At 45.8% G+C, this 12498-nt stretch overlaps 1 protein-coding gene across 4 annotated transcripts in view; it reads left to right on the top strand.

Moving 5' to 3' along the window:
• Positions 1 to 1196: 1196 nt before the first annotated feature.
• Positions 1197 to 12498, top strand: part of LOC147022620 (mitochondrial amidoxime-reducing component 1-like) — a 35765-nt gene continuing 24463 nt past the window's right edge. Inside the window, exon 1 of one of the 4 annotated variants that reach the window (XR_015059818.1) lies at positions 1197 to 1519. Coding sequence is in view for 3 of the 4 variants with exons in the window: in XM_085887360.1 (XP_085743486.1) it covers positions 1281 to 1519 (239 nt within the window). In the remaining variant the exon portion in view is untranslated. The remainder of the gene's footprint in view (positions 1520 to 12498) is intronic. The other 3 variants (XM_085887360.1, XM_085887358.1, XM_085887359.1) reach the window with 3 other exon arrangements.

Below are 12498 nucleotides of genomic sequence, written 5' to 3'. Positions count from 1 at the left end.
CGTTTGAAGCACTGCTGACGCGGATTTCTGCACCGACTGTTCGCTTTCCAACACACGGCTCACCGCAGTGCTTCGAGATCCGTCCCCCCTGGTGCTTTGACCGAAGGCCAAGAATAAACAAACGATCCGATACTCCATGAAATCAACGCAATTCACTTTCTTCCTTTGCTTTTGCCAGCAGATGGCACCAACGTTGCGAGGATGAAAAGCGTCTGTTTGCGCAACAATCGGGCTCCTTTGGCCCTCTCCGATCCACTTGCTGACAGCTGACGTGCTTTCCCCCAATTTGGAAACCATTAGACTTGAATTTGTCGATATTGCACGTTTTCTTTAACGACCGGCTGAATAATACATTATCTCACACGTGAAACAGACTCCTCTTGCACGCGACTGCCTTTCGAATCACAGCGATAAACGTTACCGCGTGCTCTCTTATTGTATTTCGCGCGTTCCACCGGGGCAAGTGGAAGTGTTCTTGCTCGTCGTGGAACATTTTAATCGCACTTGTCAAAAAAAAGAGTCAGTCTTGAATAATAAACTGTGCGCAGACCGTTGAACGCTTTGTTGTGCTTGTGGAAGGCGAAGCAACAGCTGTTTAAAGTGAATGCCCGTGTCCAACTGTTGAATCCTTTGTGTGTGTATTTTTTTATTTTAATTTTTGTTAATATCTGCGGTACGAACAGACACACGAGCACAAAGTGGCAAACTTTAAAAATGATCTAAGAGGAATGAGAATTGCCTTTCGCAAACGCTCTCACGTTAGGTTGAAGTAGCGCCGCTTTATTGTGCAACTGGAGATACGAGAAATGTGATTCTTCACTGCGGACAGGACTTCAAAGTTATTTTATTTTATTATTTTTTTCCACTCAAACTTCTCTCTCTCTCTCTCTCTCTCTCTCTCTCTCTCTCTCTCTCTCTCTCTCTCTCTCTCTCTCTCTCTCTCTCTCTCTCTCTCTCTCTCTCTCTCTCTCTCTCTCTCTCTCTCTCTCCCTTTCTCTCTATCTCTCTCTCTCTCTCTCTCTCTCTCTCTGTGTGTGTGTGTGTGTGTGTGTGTGTGTGTGTGTGTGTGTGTGTGTGTGTGTGTGTCTGTCCCTCTCTCCCACTCTGTCCCTGTATCTCTATCTCTCTCTGAGCACATATCCAGCCCACCTCCAAGTGCGCACACCCCAAACAATGCACGTCATTGTGCACATCACATGACACGGCAGTGACCTTTGAGTTCGGAGGCTTTGGCTACGCTCGCGGCTATTTCCACATAGGGCTGATAAAGTGTAGGTATTATGGCTCCATGGCCCTTGCTCATCCCAGCGGGCCGTGGAACTGCCGCAGTTGCAATCGGGCTCCTGTCGGCCATTGCCATTGCGGCCTTCATGTACAGAAACCTCTCGGCGCGAAGGCGGCGCCTGGTAGGATACATTTCACATCTGTTTGTTTATCCACTGAAGTCGGGCCGTCGCCTCGAACTGTACGAGGCTCGTTGTCTGCCCACTGGCATGGAGTTCCAGCAGCTGAAGGACAGGTGGGGATCGCCGTGAGCACCGTCGTAGTGAAGCAAAGATCTTATTTGTCCATTACTATCTTATTCACGTATCACTTCAAAAAGGGGGACATGTCGTGATCCCTCGGAACTACTTGAATGCGACTGTTACGCGCCTTTGTACATAACTGGATGGGGTTCCATGGGTGAACTGCTTTTGTGATGTCAAGGCTCGGAAGTAAATCGCTCAGAGACTCAGTCTGCATTTATTTGTTCATTACTATCTCATTCGCCTTTACACGTATCATTTCAAAAACGGAAACAGTGGAAAAATTGTTTATCTGCAACAACAGTCAAAGCGACGGTTTGTCTTTCAGTCGATCGGACATTGCGATACGCTGTATAAGTGGATTGCGAAAGACTAGAGCAAACCACTCAGTATAGCACTTGTCAAGAAACTTCATTGGCAGAATAACGACTCTGTAAAGAGTGTGACACATCAAAAAAAACAGTCACGTCAATGGACAGTTTTAAAACTCAGTTGAACAGGTATCTGGGAGTATTGTCGATGGGGGAGTACTAAGTCCTTGGTAGGATTGCTCAGACTTGATGGATCTAATGTCCTCTTATCGGTGTGGAACATCAAAAACTGAGTTAAACTGGAATGGCACTCAGTGGAACGCATACCTCCGCCAGGCTGATTGGTTTACGATTTGTATCCCACTCATAGGCCGGATCTGCATTCGGTCCTGAACCAAAATCGAATCGGCTTGTTCTCGTCACCTAACCAACACATCCACCAAATTTCGTCTGAATCTGTTCACAACTTTTTGAGACATCGTGATATATATATATGTATATATATATATATATATATATATATATATATATATATATATATATATATATATATATATATATATATATATATATATATATCGTTTTTGACCCTATCTCTCAATGGTGAAGAATCACTTTGAAAATTCTAGTAGTCGGATCCGGATCCTCACCAAAATCAAGTCGATTTGTCCTTGTTACACACCCAACCTGTCCACAAAGTTTTGTCTGAATCAGTCCACAACCTATTGAGATGTCCTCCTCACAAACAAACAGACAGACAGACAGGGGTAAAAACATAACCTCTGCCCACCTAAGGTGGCAGAGGTAACTAAAAACAGTTTGGGTTTAAAGGTGGATAACAATCTTCCTGGGGGATTCCTCTTCACTGAATATCTCTTGTTAAATTGCAAGTTAAGATAGAAACACAAGGATTTTGCTTAGAAAGTACAGCTTTTTATCACTCATTTTAATAAAGATACCTGTCACATGGGTTGATATGTGATCAGTGCATGGGGGTGGGTGGTGGGGTTCATGCTTCAAGACTCTATCCCCCCACCTATTGTAAGACCACTAAACTTCTACAGAAGCGTTTGTCCTGCAGGGGGCCCTTGCAAAGGATGATTCAATGCCCTGATTCCACATTATTTTTTTAATCTACAAAATCGAGGCTCATGGAAGAGTGAGGTGACAGGGCATGAACTGACATTGGGGTAACAGTTGTGCGCAATAAGTAATAGAATAGACAAACAGGAAGAGAAGCAGAGAAAGCACAGTCACCTGTAACTAAGCTCGGGTTGGGTTAGGTACAGTTTATCAGGAATGCAAGGGATCACAGGTTGGGATGAAAGATTACAGAAGATCACCATTACAGGTGTATCTCCTTTCCTTTACATACGGTTAAAAGCCTTGTTTTTTCCTTCCTTGGGGTCAGGTTGTGGGCCATTCCTGGTTTGCGAAGTTCCACTTGGTTTGACCAAATATCAAATTTTGATTTAATTTTTCCTGTTTTGACCCCCTGTCACCCAAAGTCCCCACCCACCGGGGCATGAACCCAGGGTCAAATCCCCAAAAATGGTTGCATATTTCATGTGTCCCTCCAATGTTGATTCCATCTACCAACTTTCATTACAAATGTCTAAAAATGTACCCGAAATTATAGTTGTCGGAAGTTGACCATTTGACCATACCCATGACACTGTTCTTGCACCTTCTTGCACCGTGTTGATCATAACTACCAAGTTTGGTGAATTTATAACCAACTGTTTAGGATATCGTGTGCCAGACAGACAGACAGACAGACAGACAGACGGACAGACAGACAGATGGAGCCGATTACAATATCCCCCGTTTATTTTTTTGAAAAAGCATCTACTATCTATCTGTCTATAATTCCAGCAATCTGTGTGTGTGTGTGTGTGTGTGTGTGTGTGTGTGTGTGTGTGTGTGTGTGTGTGTGTGTGTGTGTGTGTGTGTGTGTGTGTGTGTGTGTGTGTGTGTGTGTGTGTGTGTGTGTGTGTGTGTGTCTGTGACTGCTGTTTCTCAACAACCACTGGTCCGATCTAATTGAAACTTGCCAGTTATATTGCTGGGGACCTGAGGATGTGCCTTTTCAAGGTTTGATATTAATAGGACAAGTGCTTCCCAAGTTATGGCCATTTATTTACCAAACTAATGACAGGACACGTTGCTGCATAGGCGTGGCCGATGGGGAAAGGGCGCCTTAGTTACCAATGACAAAACACGTTGCTTGGCGTTTTGCACCCACAGTATCTATCTTCTATCTATCTATAATTCCAGCAATCTGTTTATTTGCCTTTCAAAAGGTTTCAAATTAATCAGACAAGTGGTTCCCAAGTTATGGCCAAGTTAGAGCGCGTTCCCCATTACGGGTTACAACGTACGGACTTCCGGATAGTGATGACTTACTGTATTCTTATAATTTCTCGATTTCATATGCGCATTTATAGATAAACACAAAGCCCCAATCCAGTCGTCATTTACGAGAGTGAAGGAACGGCCTGTGTGGTTGTTTGAAAGTTTTGTTTTTTTTTTTGCACGTACAGCCACGCACGTATGGCCACGCACGTACGAGCATGCGAGAGCGAAGGAACGGCCTGTGTGGTTGTTGTTTCTGGCACGCGGTTTGAAAGATTTTTTTTTTGCACGTATGGCCACGCACGTACGGACACGCACAAATGGGCATGTGAGAACGAAGGAACGGCCTGTGTGGTTGTTGTTTCTAGCATGCGGTTTGAAGGTTTTTTTTTTTGCACACACGGGCACGCGAGAGCGAAGGAATGGCCAGTGTGGTTGTTGCTCTGGCATGCGGTTTGAAAGTTGTTGTTTTTTTGTCTTTTTGGCATATACAGCCACGCACATAAGGGCGTGCAGTCGTAATAATAAATGTCAGTGTGTGTTCATTTGTGTCGTCGATTGTTATCTCCATAATTCATGTTTCAGGAGGTGGAACGGAGCCCTCGCAGGACTTATAGTATCCACCTTCATTTCAGTGAAGGATCGTGATTCATGGCCGAAGTTGTGAAGTTGTGTTGTCAGAGTTTTGTCCTGAGGGGTCTTTTCAAGATCGTCGCTGAGCCTCCTCATCGGACCGGACAGCCTCCAACTGTAGTTCATTTGTGGTGATGTTCCCAGGGATGGTTTGTAGGATCTCTGTGAAGTTCTTCTTTGTCATTACTGTTGAGCTCCAATCATCACTGGTTCAATATCTGCACTCTTCAGCTTCCAGGATCTTTTCACTTCATTCTTGAGGTCTTGGTATTTGGTCATTTTCTTGATTTCTGTGTTGTTTAGACCAACATCACCGGGTATAAATATAGCACTCAAAGCAAGCGGTCCAATGAAATAGTTGATAAGGAACAGCTGATTACGCAAGCGATTAGCGATTGTCGATTGGTCATATAAACACTGTGCACCCGGAGACCTCCAAGCAATGTCCGAATTGGACAAATGAACGCTTTCTTTTTTTTAGCAGTTGGAACTACAGCTGAAGTCAATAAAGAAGTTTAAATTTTGAAATTTGGCTTAGTTTAAGAGATTTTAGAGGTTATGGCATGTACAGAAATGAAATAAAGCCACAAACACTGGCGCTTCCGGGTGTTTACAAGCATTGCAATGTATCCAGCAATTTGTAGGTATGATGATCAGACATTTGATGATCTGAGTGAGGAAAGTGAAAAACAAGACTTTATCCTTAAGAAACCGTTGCAGCCTGTTCCAAGTCAAGACATTGTTGCAGGCCAAAAAAAAAACAGGTGAATTAAGACCCCAGTGAGGGACAACGAGGTGACCAAGGATAACGCTTTGTTAAAGGATAATTAAATAAGGCCATTAATCATCTTCAAAGGGGATGTGTAAATTCACCCAAGCACCAAATTTTCATTCATACACTACCTTGGAGTTCCCTTAATATGCATGCAAAGTTTGGGGCTGCTAGATTTCATGGTTTTGGAGTTATGGATGAGATGGACAGATGGACAGACACACACTGACATTTATTAGTTTAGACCGGCTTCATGGGGACATGGGTTGTTCCTCATGGAGCCCGTGGAATGGGTTAGTTCGAGGGATTTTAGGATAGATTTAGGAAATGGAATCGGGAAGACACAGACAGACATGGAATGTGTAGTGGGGCGTAGCTTAGCTACGTAGATTAAATGGAACGTGCATTAGGTTAACGGACAGCGAGGGAGCACAAGTTAGTTAGGGGAACTTAGTTAGGAGATTGGCAGAGTATGGAGTGGAATGAAAAGTGATTGGAAATGTGCAATGAATGAGTATGGGTCAGCGGGCCCGAGTGTGTGAGCAGAGTGACTGTGAAATGCATGGTGTGAATGAATCAGTGGGGGGAGTAGTGATTCCCACCCAAGCGACCCCGTGGTCAGTGTAATGTTAGTTAGTTAGTAAGTCAAATTTACAAAAAGGAGTTTGTTTTGTTGTTGCTGTGAGTGAAGGCACGGTACCCATTTGGAGGGGTGCAATAGTAAAATTGACCGGCTGGGAGCGTGGCTTGGGAAGGTGAGTACCGAGTAATGGTCACCCCGGGCACCGAAGTAGTTGGCCAGAGTAGGCCAAGGGTCCAAGGGACCAGGATAGTGTACTGGGCACAGGAGACTCGCAGATTGGGACCCGGAGCACCAAAGATGCCACGTGGGCATGGAACGGGGGCAATGCCAGGAAGGGCACCCCCCCTTGTTCATAGGGAGCAGGTAGGCTCGGAGACAGCCTCAGGGCCCGGGGGGTGCCATAGATGGAGTCCAGCAGAGGGGGAATCCCTGCCAAGTGAGCCACGCTGCCCAGCCAGGAAATTGTGCAAGGGCACGAGTGAAAATTTGAGGGCTTGGCCCACACTTATAATGGACACCAACACAGGCGATGGGAATCATGGTTTTCAGAACCTATAGTTTAAGTGACAGGCATTTTGGAATGCCCCGGGGTAGTTTAAAGTTAATAAAAAGTAGGATAGTTAGGAGATGTACCCCTTCGCACCATCCATCCCTTCACTCTCAGTGGGCCACTGTACCCACCTTGGGTTAGATTGCTGAACTCTGAAGGAGGCCATTCTGAGGCTTCATTGGGCCTCGAGACAGGACGCTAGTCTCTCCTTATTCCCCTCCAGAAATGGAACGTAGGGGATGGAAGTAGGCTAGGTTGACAGGATAGGTTAGCCGGACAAAGACAATAAAGTGGGTTAGACAGACGGAATTGTAAAAAAATAAGTAATAAAAAAATAAAATAAAGAGGGGCTAAATTTTGGTTGTTTGTTTTGTGTTGCAAATTAAGGGAGTGGGTATGAACAGAGACAGGCAAAGGCGATAGGTTGGGTGCAGACAGTAGGCTAGGTCCGAGCCCGTTTTCGGAGCGGCCAGCACCACCGCACTCCCTCCACAGACCTCACTGGACGAGACCAGAGGCCGGCCAGCTTCAGATGCCGGCCTGTTTGTGCTGCAGCTGCCTGTTCTGCGTTTGCCTTGTTCGCCTGCCTCTGCCATAACCCCATGCCTGCTACTTATTTGCATTTGCCCCTGTGTCAGCATCCATCACCATGTGCGCCAGGATCGTCCAGTGTTTGCATGGACTACCCTGCAGGCAGCCACACCACGGGGACCGCATTGAGCAGCCCGTGCACAGTTTCTTACATCCAGTTCCATCCAGTTCATTTCAGGGAGGAGCCAGGGACTGCATTGGGCAGCCGGCTACCTCCCTGTTCTTGCACAAGGGAGCCAGAGACTGCATTGGGCAGCCTGACTACCTCTTCAAATGGCCTGTGGGACGGCATATGGCATGCTGGGTTAGGGTGAGTTGCCTCCAGCAGCTGAAGACTGAAAAAAAGAGGGTTCAGTGACAAAATAGGGACCTTTTGAGCAGGCCCTGAAGACGTCTGACCTTCAGCTGCGGAGCACTCACCCTCACAAAACTGTTAACTTTGCCGTGCCTTTTTCCCCACAGATGCCAGGTCCTGGGCCATGGTTAGTGTAAAATATTAGTTGAGGTAAAGAATGTAAATAAGTTTCACCCACCTGTGTGTTTGTCGTAGCGCTGGCAATTGTAGTTAAGTTGTCCATGTGAGTCTGTTAGTTAGTTACGCAGCGCATTCGGTTATTTATTTTTGGGACATGTATGAAAAAATGTTGCACTCAGGGATCCACAGGTAAATGGTACTAGGGGAAAACTTACACATGCTGGTCACACGAAAATTTGATGACTCGGGACGAGTCTGTAAAAATGGGAGGGGTAGTGTTACGAATTTGGAAGCCTTGTGCACACAGACAGACAGCCGTCCTCGTAGCTCAGTTATTTTGATAAGTAAATGTGGATAGATAGCTCCCTTGCCCTTGTCTAATGGGTAAATAAATGTTCGTGTGCTGTGAGTTACTTTTGATAGTTAGGATTTCCTTTTATTTGAACACCATCAGCAAAGACATCATCAATGACAGCAACGGTTTACTACGGTTCTGCAGAGAACAACGACAACCCTCTGCCCAGGGATTCTCCGCGCGCCGAGTGGGGGAGGGGTCGAGCCGTGCCGGAGCGCATAAAAGGGGAGTCAGTCAGACGGGACAGCAGTCTGTCTGTCTGGTCTTGGTCGTCGTCGTCCTTGTCCTCATCCTCGCGATAGAGAGCCTGAGGAGCCGCAGGAGCTGGTCTGGAGCCTGGGCAGAAGCTGGTCTTGGTTGTCGTCATCGTCTTTGTCCTCCTCCTCACGATAGAGAGCCTAAGGAGCCACAGGAGCTGGTCTGGAGCCTGGGCAGAAGCTGGTCTTGGTCGTCATCGTCGTCTTTGTCCTCCTCATCATGATCGAGAGCTCGAGTGACACCAGTCCCCGCAAGACCACAAGGGTCGCTCGCTGGCGTCCGGGTTCGGCTCGCCTCTCACCGGACCGAGTCAGCTTGAAGACCACACGAGGTGGACAGGACCAAGACAGACCCTGGTCTTCAGCCCGACTGTCCTCCGGGCTGGAGGTCTGAATAAAGACCATTTGGTCCAATTCTTTGGGTGTGTGTGTGTGTGTGTGCGTGTGTGTGTCTGTGGGCCCGTCTGCTAAGTAGTGAATTGTATAAGTGCTTTTTGCCTGTATATACGTGCATTTATTAGTATTCGGTTTAACTCTGCCCTTAAGTGCTCCCCTCATCCCCTCATTGTAAATAAATACCCTGATTGTTCAATGTTTCAGCTCTTTCGTGTCTATTCCTTCATTGACTTAGCATGCTGCGTATTGGAAAATTAGCCAGGCCATTGCCGTTGTAACGGGATATTTGAGACCGACGGATCTCGGCGATCAAACCGCTCGGATCGCACACGGAACAAGTATGCTAAGCGGCTCGTTCCGTACGGGAGCCGTTGAGGGTGAATTTCCCCGGTAGGTTGGACCACGTGGGTATTTAGGTAAATTGAAATTGGCAATCGACCCTACACCACGTGGTCTGTCTATTGGCGAACTTCAGTCCAAAAAGGGACCCGTACTTTTCCGGAGCTTTCCGAAGAAGGACGATCTCAATTCCGGGCGATCGGTCGAGCTGACTCTCCTGCTCCATCTGGTGGTCATGCTCGCGGCAGATGCCTGGCCCCCCAACAATATAACATATAATGCAAGTTAAATGCTTCTGTAAGAACCTTTGTCAGTCTTGTTGAAATACATGAGCCCATGACGTTTATGGATTGGCATGTTTAATCGATGCTTAAGGCCCGGTCACACCTTGACATTTTAGCCAGCGATGGCAACGTATTAAAATGTATGTAAAACGCTGGCTTACGTTGAACTTTTGATGTTTTATTTTTAAAGATTCGGACGTATTTATAGCGACTTGGTCTTATGTATAACGCATTGGTAACAGACACAGAATGTTTCGTTGTGTTATAGATAACTTATACCAACGAATGCTGAACCTGTTGTCGGCCTACACAACCGATGCCCAACGATAGTCTAACTTCGGCATAGCGCGTTGCACGCATCGCCGACGATGTCGTGACGTAGCCTATTAAAAGGCTGACGCACAACGATTCGAATCATAACTGCCGTAGAAATGGAAGTGACAACATCGCGGTCACACCTTGGCGATCTTGCCAGCGTATGCCGACCGAAGAAAAATGTGTCTAAAACGTTGGAGCACGTCAAATACGGTATGAGTAAGTTTGGTATACGTGAGTACAACGATAAAGTACACTATCATACGTCGTAGTAAGTAGAGTACGTCAAGAAATTTTAAACATGTTCAAAATTATTGGACGTACTCGGCATATGACACACGTTCCGCATGCGATGGGGATAAGTTTTACACACGATATGTAGACGCTTACACACGTCCACAAAGGCTACTTATAAGCTACTCATCGGTCGAAACACGTCGCGGTAATGTCTTTTTTATGTGAAACTTATTTCTAACTTATGTTTGACGTGCTTTGAACCAATTCTTTACGTAGTCCCAACACATATCGACGTATGTAGACGTATTCCAATGACGTCTTCCGGTCGACAAAAAAAAATAAATGAACGTGTTTCTAACTTAAAAACTGCCATATAAAGACGTGTTCCCAGCGGTTTTGGGAATTGGTATATTAAAATGCTGCTCATAAAAGGGGAACCCAACAGTGTTTTCGAGTCCTTTTTGAGTAGATGTCCATGTCAGCAGTAACAGTATCAGTATCAGTATTAGTATTAGTAGTAGTTTGTTCATGTTGGCAGTAGTAGGTGAGTGTGAGGGGGAGGGTGTGGGTTATGATGGATCGTCTTTGCGTCCGCGTGTCCACGGGTAGGAGACATCTTTTCACCATTGTTCGAAGTTCTTCGCGGCTAATTTTTTATGGGGCTTTTTCAACAATGAGCTATAGCTTGTTTTTACGATTTAGGTCTATTCATAACAGGTTGGACAAATGCACAATGAACTAATAATGTGCATAGAGCGCTTTGATTACTTATAGATATGATATACCAACGAATAATTATCGTGAAGCCGGCATTCACAAACTATGCCCAACGATAGCCTAACTTATCCATATCGTGCGGCAGTTTATCTTTGCCGGTGACGTGGGGTTTGCTATTCATCGGCTGCCACTCAACGATTTAAATGGCTGCATCTCCACTATTGAAAGTAGACGCTTGCGCTCAACAATTGGATTTTTTTTACACTCAACGACTTTTAAACGGTACCACTCAGATATTTTCATTGTTTACAATGAACGATTTAAATTGCTGTCACTCGCCTTTGTTTTTTGACGCTGGGGTTTGGAAATTTGAAGCTGTGTGTTGGCGTGTGGTTTGGGCAGCGGCTTGGGATCCAAAAGGTCATGAGTTCAAACCCCGTTGGGCCACTGAATTAATACACCAGGGGGTTGACTCAGCCTGTCATCCTTCCGAGGTCGGCGAAATGAGTACCAGTGTACTGAGCCGGTGTATACCCCGGTTAAAATAGGTGTACCATATCCCTGTGTTGTAAGAGGCGACCAGGGTTGCGTCAGGAAGGGCATCCGGCGTAAAACATGTGCCAAATCACTATGCGGATCATACGGATGATCCGCTGTGGCGACCCCTATCAGGAGCAGCCGAAAGAAGAAGAAGAAGAAGAAGAAGGTTTGGAAATTTGAAGCGTTTCTTCTGAACGTGTTAAAACACTCAAACTCGACTATTTTAAATAGAGGCTGCCAATGGACAATTGGAATCATAGCCAAGCTAGACATCGAAGTGTGAACATCCTCGTCATGCCGAAGAAAAGTTTGAAGAATGCTGCAAATAAGTGTCCTGGCCGTGGCCGTGGACGCTGACGCAAGGACGATCCATTATACCGACGTCTTTCAGCCTATGAGTAACTTTAAAGTAACATCTGTCGATGTGTGGCAACGACCGCGTAACGTGCCAACAACACGTTAATCATAGGTTAGAAATAAGTTTCGGGTACGCTAAACATTACCTCGGCGTGTCTCAACTTATGATTAACTTACAAGTAGCATGTGTTGACGTCTGTCAACGATCGCAGACCGTGCATACAACTTGTGGCGAGCGTAGCGGAATGTGTGAGTCATACGCCGGCATACGTCGTGAAATTTCAAGCATGAAAAAATTTGAGGACAACCAAAAAGTACAACGTTTAAAGCCAGCGTACAACGACGTATGGCAGTGTTTTTCAGCGTGCTCTCAATGTTATCAAAACTTACCCATAACGTATTCAACGTGTGCCAGCGTTTTAGAAAAAAAATTCAAAAATCGGCATACGTTGGCTAAAACGTCAAGGTGTGACCGGGCCTTTAACCTTGATTTTGTTTGTTTCAGAGTGTTGAGAGCAGTTGAACTATGCAATGTACAATTTCGTGTAATGAAGCTTTGGAAGAACTTCCACCGAAAGATTGGACGATGGGGAGAACCCAGATTTGGGTGATTGGGCATTTAATACGTGATCATGAAACTACCCCCTTCCTGAGGAGATAAGATGAGCATGATAGAGAAAAAAAGAAAAACCCACTGAAGAGAAGGTTGGACAAGTCAAACCACAGCAAGGCGAAGACTTAAATATCACCGTTGCGTGGTGCCTACCTGGAGGAATGTCCCCAACCACAATCGCAAATTGCTGCTCCGCAGATACATCGTGAACTTTCCGTGGTTGCATAATGCACAATGAAGGCCCTGAAGGTCCACACGGCGAATCATCTGCAACATGTGTTCAATGGTGCAG

The sequence above is a fragment of the Eptatretus burgeri genome, chromosome 7, assembly GCF_056783735.1.
Source record: "Eptatretus burgeri isolate ZD-2024b chromosome 7, Ebu_testis_v1, whole genome shotgun sequence".
In the NCBI taxonomy this organism is placed as follows: domain Eukaryota; kingdom Metazoa; phylum Chordata; class Myxini; order Myxiniformes; family Myxinidae; genus Eptatretus; species Eptatretus burgeri.
This window is presented reverse-complemented; position numbering and strand designations above follow the sequence as displayed.